This window comes from Chiloscyllium punctatum, chromosome 18 (assembly GCF_047496795.1).
Source record: "Chiloscyllium punctatum isolate Juve2018m chromosome 18, sChiPun1.3, whole genome shotgun sequence".
Lineage (NCBI taxonomy): Eukaryota > Metazoa > Chordata > Chondrichthyes > Orectolobiformes > Hemiscylliidae > Chiloscyllium > Chiloscyllium punctatum.
In genome coordinates this window covers 94,698,737-94,711,243 of record NC_092756.1, presented here as the reverse complement: position 1 = coordinate 94,711,243, position 12,507 = coordinate 94,698,737, and the positions used below count along the sequence as shown (strand labels likewise).

Here is a 12,507-nt window from a genome sequence, read left to right as displayed (position 1 = left end):
AGAATGTGAACTTTCCTTAGCTGTATTGGCTATAATGTGATTCCAGTCCTATTTGTTTAAATGGTGCTGCTATGATGCGATGTTCTTATAATGCGGGAATGCACGGGAATGGAACTATCATATTGTATCAGAACAGACTATAGGAAGGGAATAGAGGGATATGAACTGCGCAGAGGTGAAAGGCTTTTAGTTGAGAAAGGTATCATGTGCTGGCATAGTTTTGGTGGGCCAAAAGGCCTGTTCCTCTGTTGATTTTTGCCTTACAGTAGCAGTTAAAACATTCAGTTTGAGGGCAATTATGGATTGGCCACAAATGCCAGTCTTGCCAGTGATGCAGACATCCCACGGATGTTAAGAGGCACAGCCCATGCTGAGCTCAGTTCACCACCTACCTGCGTGTTCTGCATTGGGATCTGCAGGAGTAAGGCAACATCGTTATGATCGAAGGTGTCATCCAGCGCAATGAGTGCCCCGTGGACCCCACTCTCCTGTAAGTTACTGCTGTACTCCTTCAGCCCAATGTCCTGCACCCAGCCTATCATTCGATCATTTGTCCACACCATCACATCTGGAAAGGACAGGAAGAGAAACATGTGAAATTGTACATGTAACTCTAACCTGTTAACATCACATTCTGATTCCAGGTGAAGGGGGCTTGTGCAATTTTTCTTTAGATTAGCTTCCCTACAGTATGGAAACAGGACCTTCGGCCCAACACGTCCACACCAACTCTCCTAACACTAATATTTCTCGAGTGTAACCTTTCCAGTCTGGAATTTCTATTTTCATTTCCTCTTTCAGCAGCATTTATAGCCCATCCCTAGTTGCCCTTGAGAAGGTGGTAGTTAGCTGCCTTCTTGAATGGCTGCAGTCCACGTGCTTTAGGTAGGCCCACAATGCTGTTCGGGAAGGAACGGTAATATATTTCCAAGTCAGGATGGTGAGTGGCTTGGAGGGGAACTTGCAGTTGGTGGAGTTCCCGTGGACCTACTGTCCTTGTCACTTGAGATGGAAGTGGTTGTGAATTTAGAAGGTGTTTGAGGAGTCTTGGTGAACTTCTGCACTGCATTTTGTAGATGGTACACACTGCTGCAACTGAGTGTCAGTGGTGGAGGGAGTGGATGCTTTTGTTTTGTAAACACCAGTTTTTGGGAATTTTTTTTAACAGACTCTAGCATAATTACATGTGAAAGATTTGGCTAAATAAGAAATAAAAGAAAAAATTACTAATTAAAGATGTTTATGATTCAGCGAAATAGTTTGGGATCCTTAACTTTCTTACTCCAGTCCAGAGTAGCAAGGTTACGGTGTACATTTTTTTCACATCATAAAGTTTTGCAGAAAACTTCACAAGAACACAATCAAATCAAATTTGACACCAAACAACAGAAGGACATAGTAGGGCAATTGCTTAAAAGCTTAATTAACAAGATTGATGTTAAGGATTGTCCTAAAGAGGAGAGGGATGGCAGGTATTCCCATGTTAAAGGCATGGCTGCTATTGTTGGTTATGTGCAAGAGGCTAGCATTGGAGGATATCAGACCTTGGCAGTCTGTAGGACTGGAGGAGGTGAGTGAGAGGTCAGAATGGCCAAGAACACTCGAACAGCTAACAAAGTACTTTGAAGTGTAGTCCTGCTTGTCACATAAGAAACTTACGAGGCCTAAACTATGCAAAGCAAACTCTCACAGAGCATCATATTGATTGGATGATCTATTGTTTGAGGGATGTGTCACTATGAAGCTTTTCATGACTGCAATTCCATCCTCTCTTGCAGTGGTGTTAAAGCACCTCTATTGGCAAGTGACTGTAATGACGGTGTGACATGTTTACATAGGGTACTTCCATTAAAAAAGCTTGGATGCAGAAATTTGGAACTCCCCAGAAAAAGAGAAAATCAAGAAGAGGTTAATAAATGTTATAAAGGGTGATGCAGAGGAGATTATTCCAATTATGGGTAAGCAAGAGTGGGGGCCCCAGGATATATGCCAGTCAAGGAGGATATTTTGATGTCATGGTACTGTTACTGGACTAGTAATCCAGAGGCTCAGGCTAATGGTCTCAGGACACAACTTCAAATCCCAAAACAACAGTTGGGGGAATGTGAATTCAATTAATAAATGCAAAATATAAAAATAGTCTCATTGAAGGTGACCACAAATTTTTGTTTCAATGACTTCGAATGGGGAAAGGTGATAGGCTAGTGGTATTGTTGCCTGAGCCTATTAATGCATTCGCTGTACATTAGAGAAGGATGTAATTGTGTTGGAGGCAGTTCAGAGAAGGTTTACCAGATTAACTCCAGAGATGATTCATTTGTCTGATGGAGAGATTGAGCAGTTTAGGCCTATACTTACTTGAGTTGAAGAGAATGAGAGTAGATCTAATTGAGGTATATGACAAAATGGATGTAGCAAGGATGTCTCCCCTTGTGGACCAATCTAGAACGAGAGGTCACAAATTTAGGACAAGGGGCGGCTGATTAAAAACAAAGATGAGGAAGAATGGTTTTCCGAAAGGGTTGTGAATCTGTGGAATTCACTGCCCCAGAGTGTGGTGGATGCTGGGACATTGAATAAATTTAAGGAGGAGAGAGATTGTTTATTAGTAATGGGTTAAAGGTCTATGGGGAGCAGGCAGGAAAGTGGATTTGAGCCTGAGGTGAGATCAGCTATGATACTATTGAATGGCAGAGCAGGCTCAAGGGGCTAAACGGCCTATTCCTAGTTCTTGTGGTTTTTTCTCAGCACCACTTTCTCCATCTTTGCCTTCTGCACGTGATATCGTCTTGCCAAGGGATGAAGTTCTGCTGAACACCTCAAGCTGGTTAACCTCAGCTGGCATGTTTCACACAGCAACACCAGTGACGCACTCACCTTTCAGCTGAATGAGACTCCCCTCCCTCTTGCTCTCTAGCTCCTTCTTGTTGTAGTTCAGCCGCTTCAGACACATGATGCCGTAATGGAGACTGATTCTGCAACACAGAGGCGTCCAGATCACACATGATGCGACCCACACATAACAAACACAAACTGTGCAGCTGTGCCGTCTTATACTGAAACCTGCAATTATATAGTGCCTCTCCGTACCCCTCCCCCACCCCCCCCCCCCCCCCCCCCCCTCCCGTGAAACTTTTGCAACCAGTGAGGTACTTCTGAAGTATCAACCGCTGTTGCAGTTCAGGGAAGTGAGGCCACCAAAGTGTGCAGAGCAAGATTCCAAAACAGCAAGGAGCTAATCAGGTTTAGTAATGTTCTTATTGATGGTGAAGCCTGAAATGTTAATGCCATTAAACAAAATACAAATTACTGGAAAAATTCAGCAAGTCTGGCGGCATCTGTGGAGAGAAAGCAGAATCAACATTTTGGGTGCAGTCACTGTTCTTCAGAATTGCATTGTTAATGGTATGTTCATCATATTGTTGAGATATGTAAGTAGAGGACATTAATTTGTACCCAACTTATTTATAAAGGGAGACTGCTGGGTCACTGGGTTTGGAGGGTGGAAATGGGCATGTGTAATACTGCATTCTGTGATTAAACCCAGTATCAAATTAAAAAAACTATCCAGTTTCATACCTCACCAAAAAGCTGGGAATCAATATAACAGGAGAGCGAGGGTAGTCCTTGGGCTTGTGCCCACATGAAGGACTGCACTGTGTATCCGTTTTCAGGGCAGTGCTGAGTGACAGCCTGAACTGTATGTATCATTGATAATGCCAATTGAGGGGCTGCAAGAAAACCATACCTGTGAAAACTGTCAACCATCTTCAGTTGGCCTCGCAATTCCTTCTTGGTCAGATGGTCCAACATGCGGGCATCGACCAGCGACTCCATGAAGTAACTCCGATACTGCGGGAGTCCGAGACTGGGCAGCCAATCATTCCCCACCCACTCATGGTTCATGTCACCATACGCCAAGATCTAAAAAGATCAATACTTCAGAATTAAAGTGGCCCCCAAAGCAATAGGCCATACGTTCAAAGGAAGGTCAGCAAACCCCTCTCACAAACTCACCAAGGGTAGTCATAGATTCACTGACACCCATATGTAGATCAAAGTGTTTGTGCAGGGTCAAAGGCAACACAACATCAAAGGTGTTCTGAACGAATCAGCTATTGAATGCACTGACATGAATTGATAACTTCCATTTGTATAGCACCAATGACACAGTAAAGCATCCCTACAGGCTTCACAGGAGTATTATGAATTTGACACAAGTGTATATTAGGAGGATTGTATTTTAATTTCCCCATTTTGGTATTTCTCCTAGACCTTCCTTCACAAGCATATCAGGGTTTTGTCACTGGAGGCTCCATCAGCAACAGGGTGCAGCCTAGGCAACATTCAACAATATAGGGACCAGCTGGGGTGGCTTTGATAAAGACCATTGCAGTGTAGTGGTAATGTCACTGGACCAGTAAATACAACAGCCAAGGATGCAGGTTCAAATCCCACTACAGCAACTGGGGTAATTTAAATTAAGGTTAGAGTGGTGCTGGAAAAGCGCATCTGAGGAACAGGAAGATCAATGTTTCAGGCAAAAAGCCCTTCGTCAGGATTCCTTTTGCTCAAAACGTCAATTTTCCTACTCCTTGGATGTTGCCTGACCTGCTGTGCTCTTCCAGCACCACTCTAATCTTGACTCTAATCTCCAGCATCTGCAGTAGCACTTCTGCCGAAATTAAATTATCAATTTAGAACAAAATTAATTAATTTAAACAATGCAATCTGCAACCCCAAGATTATCACTGATTTTCACAAAATCCCATTGAATTCACAAATATCCTTCAGGGTAAGAAACTAATTGGCCTTATTTGCTTCAGCCCCAGTTTATCCAATCCCACAGCAATGTGATTGACTCTTCACTGCTCTCCAGGGCAATTAGGGATGGGCAACAAATGTGGACCTTTCTCACAGAAACAATTTTTTTTAAAATCCCTGGTGGCAAGAGGTCCATAGCAACATGAATCCCTCATCCATTTCTCCAGTGTGTCAAAGACAATGTTTCCCCATGTCCAATATCTCTCTCCATGATGCATCCTTATTTTCTGAGGATTAAGTTAAGAATCACACACCAGGCTATAGTCCAACAGGTTCATTTGGAAGCACTAGCTTTCAGAGCGCTGCCCCTTCATCAGGTGGTTGTGGATTGTTAGTCACAGGTGATGCAAAGAGGCCACTGTGGGGTTAAGGTGAGGAGGCAGGACTGAGCCAATAGGGAGCTCAAACCCACTCTGCTGTGCACCTCAGTCCAGCCAACCAAGCAAGCTGCCCCCAAACCACAACATCTTAAACTAGATTTAAATAGATCACTTGAAAAGAAAACTGGAGAACCCACCTGGTCCCAGCTGATTTCCTTGGCCTCCTATCGTCGGAGAGGTTAAAGGTTAGTGAGGCAGGAGATGAAAGGATGCAAGAAAACAGTTAGTACAGTGTTAGCATGTACGTTAGTGCTACATTCCACAGGTGAAAGAGTTACCGAGTGGATTAAGGGGCACAGGGATCTGGAGGGGAAGTAGGATTGAGGTGGAAGATGTGGTCTGACTGACTGTTGCAGCAAACTTGAGGGACCGAGTGGCCTACATCTCCTCCAACTGATTTGTATTTATAAGATGCAAAGCAGGCCCAGATCAATGATTCAAAAAGCAAATTAATGCAGCAGTTCTGGCGGCATCTGCGGAGAGTTAACATTTCGAGTCCAACATGACTATGCTTTAGAACTGTTCTGAACAACAGTCACGTTGAACTCAAAATATTAAATCTGTTTAGCGCTCCACAGATGCTGCCAGACCTCCCGAGTTTCTCCAGCACTCTCCGTGTTTGGTCTCAGTTAAGACCTGCACTGTTAAGCTTCCACCATCTCACTGATACTTCCTTACATCTGTCATGAACGTCGGTGGGAGTTTCTGGCCAGGATTACCTAATATAAAGAGCCAAGATGGTTCAGGTATTTATTTCCTTTTGGGATGATGTCAGCGTGGCACTGTCCATCTCAAGTTGATTTGCATTATGTTGTTTTGAATACACTCATACACCACATCAACAAATGGGTTTGGTATTTATTTAAAAATCTCTTTACCGTGGCCTCTGAATGACCAAATTGGGTGCTTTCAAAGTGTGGTCATGTTGTGATGTGGCCTGATTTGTTCACATCAAGACCCCACAAACAGAAATGTGATGAAGTGCCAAAGTCGTACCAGGCCATAAGGCTGCTCTCTCATTAGAGAGGGACATGGACGGTGGTGGTTTAACCTGAGAGTCACCACTCCTCAGGTGAGGGGGCAGGTTGAGAAGAAGCGTCCTTCTGCTCATGCAGGAATTTCTAGGAATGTGATGAAGACCAGAGAATTTCATTTTTCTTGTGTGAGAGAAATGAGATTTGAGGGATAAATTGTCAGCCAGGACACTGGGGAGAACTCCCCTGCTCTTCCTTGAAATAATACTGTGGGTTAATGTATATCCACCCAAACTGGTAGAGTAGATCTTGGTTTATAAGCTGACTCAAAAACTAGCACCTAAAGTAGTGTGGCACTCCCTCAGTACTGGGACTAGGCTTTGAAGATGGGTTTTGGTGCGCAAGTCCTGGAGTGTGTCATGAACCCAGAAACTGATGATTCCAGAGTGTGGAATCCACTGAACCATCGGGGTTTGAGATACAAAGGAAGAGTACAGGCCATTATGAATCCCCCTCCCCTTTCTCCCTTCAGTCAATGAGTGTGTTCTAATGATACTTGGCTCTGGTGTGACACTTCGAAGCTGCCCTCTTAATAAGTAGCATGAGCAAGTTACAAGATGGCTCACAATGTTTTCATTCTGTGGCCAGGAAATACAATAATTTTCTTTTACTTGTCATAAAATAATCCACAATAATTTCATCTTCACACCCACCAACTTCCTTCTATTATATGTTCCTGTGTCCCTATGGAAATTAACCATATAATCTTCGCAACTTTGAAATAATACTGTCACCATTAAATTAACTGAAACACCAAACAACATCCCCAGCTGGCTGTATGTCATAATTACAGCGTGGCATGTTTACATATGTAACTGCCATTCAAAATGTGCGCTGAGAGCGTGGTGCTAGAAAGGCACACCAGATCAGGCAGTATCCAAGGAGCAGGAGAATGGACACTTTGGGCATTAGCCCTTCATTAGTGCACACAGGACTTAAAATGGAAAAATGCCAGAATGAGGACAGCACGTCAAATTTTAATCTTGGTCTAATTATCCTCTGCCTCCAACCTTAATTAATCTCTGGATCTTCACTCCAGAGAGATTGACAAATATTTAAAAACTTTCTTCAACAGAGGGGCTTATGCTTCTGTGGGTTTCGATCTTGGAATTTATTTTGCCTTGTTTGGTACAGTCTTTGAGAAGTAAAGCTCAAGCAAAAAGATTTCACTGGAAAAACAGGCAATGATTTTCTTGCTCCTCGGATGCTGCCTGACCTGCTGTGCTTTTCCAGCACCACTCTAATCTAGACTCTGATTTCCAGCAAAAGTACCCACTTTTGCCTAATGCTTTCTTGGAGTACGAATGTGGTTGAATTGTTGAACAATTTATGAGAGAGGGAGGGAGAACAGAGTCCATCACAGACTTTAATGTAGAACAAAGGAACTGCATGAATTTCTGTTAGTAAAGAAGAGACAAGATTAAGAGTTCCCAAATCATAGGAAGGGAAGCAGTAAAACATTGAATATCAATCACCATGGGCTCACATGCTTCTGCCCAAATCACTGCTCTCTTACTAAGCAGAAAGCATCACAGGGAGCACGACTGAATGCCAGAGAAGGAACAAAAATAGACAAACTGCTAACAAAAGGAGACATGCAGTCAAATGGACATATCAGGACACAATCACAAGAATAACAAACAAGAATAGTGGGTGGCACAGTGGCACAGTGGTTAGCACTGCTGCCTCACAGCGCCAGAGACCCGGGTTCAGTTCCTGACTCAGGCAACTGACTGTGTGGAGTTTGCACATTCTCCCCGTGTCTGCGTGGGTTTTCTCCGGGTGCTCCGGTTTCCTCCCACAGTCCAAAGATGTGCAGGTTAGGTGAATTGGCCATGCTAAATTGCCCGTAGTGTTAGGTAAAGGGGTAAATGCAGGGGAATGGGTGGGTTGCGCTTCGGCGGGTCAGTAATGACTTGTTGGGCCGAAGGGCCTGTTTCCACACTGTAAGTAATCTAAAAAAAATTTCAAATGGGAACAACAATTTATATTGAGGAAAGGGTACTGATTGGTCAAACACTGCCAGAGAAAAGACACCAGGGGTAGAATGGGCAAATTTAAGCCAATGCCCGGTTCCCGAGGAGCCAGATGTCCACTAGTGAGTTAGCCACCGCAACAGAGCCTTATTACTATTGTCCCTTTGGGGAACATCTCAAACACAATTATAAATTAGATTTATTCCCAATGAACTGAAATGAAATATTTCTGAACCCCTGAAAGCATTTGAGTGCAGTGCTCCTCCTGTGTCATATGGAACTGACTCCACCTCCTCATCTGGGTCACGGTAAAAGTTGCAACATCCGGAACAAATAATCAAATTAAAATTAAAAAGCACCACTGAGAGGGGAGACTCTGCCAAAGATTAAAGAGAGTATTGGATGATTTATTGGATAGAAGCAATGTGCAAGGATACAGGGAGAAACCAGGAGATCAGCGCTTGGCAATGATGCTCACTTGAAGAACCAGTACAGACAAGATGGGCTGAATTGCCTTCTATGGCATAACACTTCTGTGATTCGGTGAAACATCTTAAGAGGAAAGGTTGACGAGGCTCAGTCTGTTTTGTATGGTTCTAGAAAAATGGGAGGCGATCTTATTAAAATACAAGGTCATGAAAGGACTTGACCCAGGGGATGCTGTTTCCCTTTGGTGATGACAGGGGGCAGCAGTCTAGAACTAGGGAATACAGTTTAAAAATGAAGGGTCTCTCATTTAAGACCATAAGAACCAGGAGCAGAATTAGGCCATTCAGCATATCAAAGGTTTGCTTTATCATTCGTGCACAGCTGATAACCTTCTTAAAACCATTCTCCTGCCTTCTTCCCATGACCTTTGATCCCCTTATCAATCAAGAACCTATCTCCCTCTGTCTTAAAGACACTTAATGACTTGGCCTCCACAGCTCACTGTGGAAATGAGTTTCACAGATTCACCACCCTCTGGCTGAATAATTCCTCCTCATCTCAGTTCTAAAGGGTTGTGCCTTCACTCCGAGGCTGTGTCCTCCGGTATTAGGCTGTCCTACTAATGAACGATCTTATCCACACCTCCTCTATCAAGGCCTCTCTAAGTTCCAATCAGGTCCCCCTCACCCTTTTAAACTCAATCAAGTACAGTTCTCAACTGTTCCTCATATGACAGGCCCTTCATCCCAGGGATTATTCATGTATGCCTTTTCTGGAACCCCTCCAATGCCAACATATCCTTCCTTAGATACAGGGCCCAAAACAACTCACAATATTCCAAATACAGTCTGACCAGAGCCTATACAGCCTCAACAGTACATTCCTGCTCTTGTATTCTAGCCCTATTTTAATGAATATCAACATTGCATTTGTCTTACCTGCATGTTAACCGTAAGAGAATACTGAACCAGGACTCCCAAATCCCTTTGTGCTTCAGATTTCTGAAGCCTTTCCCCATTTATAAACACTCTATTTCTCTATTCTTCCTTCCAAAGTGCATAACCCCTCACTTTCCCACATTATATTCCATCTATCACTTCTTTGCCCACTCTTGTAGCCTGACCAAATCCTTCTGTAGCCTCTACACTTTCTCAACACTACCTGTTCCCCATCTTTGTGTTATCTGCAAACCTAGCACAATGCCCTCAGTTCCTTCGTGCAAATCATTAACAAGACTGAGAGAAGAACCTTTTTTACTCCCAGAGGATGGTTAAGCTGTGAATCATCCTCCTCAGAGAGAGGTGAAGCTTAAACTGATGAGTCTATTCCAAGTTAGAGAGATTTTCCATTGACACGGCAGTCAAAATTTAAGGGGAGCAGGGGAGGGAAAATGGAGTTGAGACCATAGTTAAATCAGCTATGATTTTATCGAATGGCCTGCACCTAATTTTTGCGCCGTTGTGAATGGACTTCCTGGCACCAGGTCCTTATGGAACAAATGGTTCTTCAATTAGCATGAGGCCATGTCCTCAAGGGCAAACAGAAATGTTGAGATGTTACCAACGCACCGTCTTTGTCGATGTTGTCAGGGTTTCCATCTCCTCGTGTGTTACCCAGACGTTGCCCGTGTTCTGGTCACAGAATCCAGGAATACACAGTCGAATCAAAGGTCAAAAAAGGGAGCAACCGAGAGAGAGAGAGAGAAAACAAAATGGAGACACAGCTTCAGAAACTTCACAATGTCAAGAGACTGAGGTGTATGTAAACCTCTCCCTAAAGAGATATCTTGTCCACTGCTTTTTAAACTATGATGAGAGAAAGAGAGAGAGAGAGGGAGAAGGAAAGAGAGAGGAAAAGTAGGAAAGACAAAAGAAGGAAAGAAAGACATAAATAAAGAATGAAAGAAATAAAGAGAGAGAGAGGAAAAAAAGAGAGGAAAAGAAAAAAAGATGGAGCCAAGATGAGAGAGAAGAACAATGACAGAGAAAAGGGGAATGAGAGAGATTGGGGGCATAGAGTGAGGGGTTAACAGCAGATATTAAGCATTAATTAAAGCAGAGGATCAATGGACAGAAAGGAAGGGCTTTGGAGAGTTGATTAATTGAACCAGGAGGGGGAATTATGAACTGAAATCTAATCTTAGTTCTCTGCGCAAGGGTCTGAGCAGCACAACTGCAGAGAACAATCTGGAACAAAGCAAAGCGCACATTCCCGAGGAGCATTTGGGACTTAGGAAGTGATGGACAAAGTCAATAAAATCCCATTACCATTCGAGAGATGGTGGGTGCTGATGGACTGGTTAGTGACACCATTTCCTGGATGGCCAATCGCAGCTTCAATCGGTGCAGGGGGTTGCTGATTCCAATTTCGCGTTGGATCTCAGTGTCAGACAAAGCTGACATGATGGCTCCACTCTTCACATTGGCACGACAAGCTGCCACATACCATGCGGGCATCCCAACCCAGAGCTAGACAGAAAGAGAGAAACACTTTCAATAAAATATTAGCATATACCAACTGTTTATAAAAAATCCCACCACCCCAGGCTTCAAGCTGTTTCTTGGTCTGTGTTCATAATTTAGGGAACTCCCTTTTAGAATAGTGCTCTCTTGTTCTAAACTCACCCACAGGAGGATACATCCTTTCCACGTCTATCTGGTCAAGACCACTCAGGTCTCTCCTTCTCAGTCTGTCTCCTCACCTGAGGTGTGGTGCCCCTCAGGTTAAACCATCACCAGTCATCTCTCTCATGAAACAGCAGCCCTCAGGGACTCTGGTGACTTTACCTTCCCACCTTTTTTTAAAAAAAACTACATACGTCATCAATTTGAATGTCATGGGTCTCGAAAATCAGAGTCAGGCTGTTAAGGAGTAAAGTCCATTTTCACACGAAGAGCACTGAAAAACCTAGAATTCACCCCAAAAAGGTGCTGAGGTTGGAATTCAACTGAAATGTCCAAACGCAGAGTGGTAGACTTTTGTCAAATGGTTTCAGAACCAAAGGGGAATTAAAATATAGTCGACTTGGATTAGCACAGCTCGAGTGGCTGAATGACCTGCTCCTGGCTTCATGAACTGGGAACTCCCCAGCATTTCAATAAGGACATGACTTACTGACACTCAATCAAACTCCCGCAACCCCATCACTGGCACTGGTGGAGCATCTTCACCAAGCGAGTCTGCAATGCAGATCAGTACCACTTTCCCAAGGGCAATTAGGGATGAGCAATAAACACTGGACTTGTCAGTAACACCTACATCCCTAGAATGAACCCTGAACCCTGATTAGTAAGTTTGCAGGTGACACCAAAATTGGTGGTGTAGTGGACAGCGAAGAAGATTATCTTAGAATACAATGGGACCTTGAACAGATGGGCTGAAGGGCTGATGAACTTAATTTACACAAATTGAGGTGCTACATTTTGGAAAGGCAAATGAAGGCAGGACTTATACACTTGGTGGTAAGGTCCTGAGGAGTGTTGCTGAACAAAGAGACCTTGGAGTGTAGATTCATAATTTCTTGAAAGTGGGGCCACAGGTAGGATAGTGAAGAAGGCATTTGATATGCTTTCCTTTGTTGGTCAGTGCATTGAGTATAGGAGTTGGGAGATCATGTCGCAACTGTACAGGACATGATTAGTCCACTTTTGGAATCTGTATTCAGTTCTGGTCTCCCTGCCAATAAGAAGGATATTGTGAAACTTGAAAGGGTTCAGAAAAGATTTACAAGAATGTTACCAGAGTTGGAGGGCTTGAGTTGTAGAGAGAGGCTGAAGGGTGACGTTATAGAGATTTATAAAATCGTGAGGGACATGTATAGGGTGAACAGCCAAGCTCCTTTCTCCAGAATAAGGGAAAGATTTA

At 43.5% G+C, this 12,507-nt stretch overlaps 1 protein-coding gene across 9 annotated transcripts in view; it reads right to left on the bottom strand.

Annotated features, from left to right (window-relative positions):
- ppfia3 (PTPRF interacting protein alpha 3) overlaps window positions 1-12,507 on the bottom strand; it is a 129,594-nt gene that overhangs the window by 15,488 nt on the left and 101,599 nt on the right. For 6 of the 9 annotated variants that reach the window (XM_072588823.1, XM_072588822.1, XM_072588825.1 and 3 more), the window contains 6 exons: window positions 10,911-11,111; window positions 10,212-10,274; window positions 5,342-5,368; window positions 3,749-3,924; window positions 2,878-2,975; window positions 393-568 (listed from right to left, as the gene is read on the bottom strand). In XM_072588823.1, coding sequence (XP_072444924.1) covers window positions 393-568; window positions 2,878-2,975; window positions 3,749-3,924; window positions 5,342-5,368; window positions 10,212-10,274; window positions 10,911-11,111 — 741 coding nt within the window. The remainder of the gene's footprint in view (window positions 1-392; window positions 569-2,877; window positions 2,976-3,748; window positions 3,925-5,341; window positions 5,369-10,211; window positions 10,275-10,910; window positions 11,112-12,507) is intronic. The other 3 variants (XM_072588824.1, XM_072588827.1, XM_072588830.1) reach the window with 1 other exon arrangement.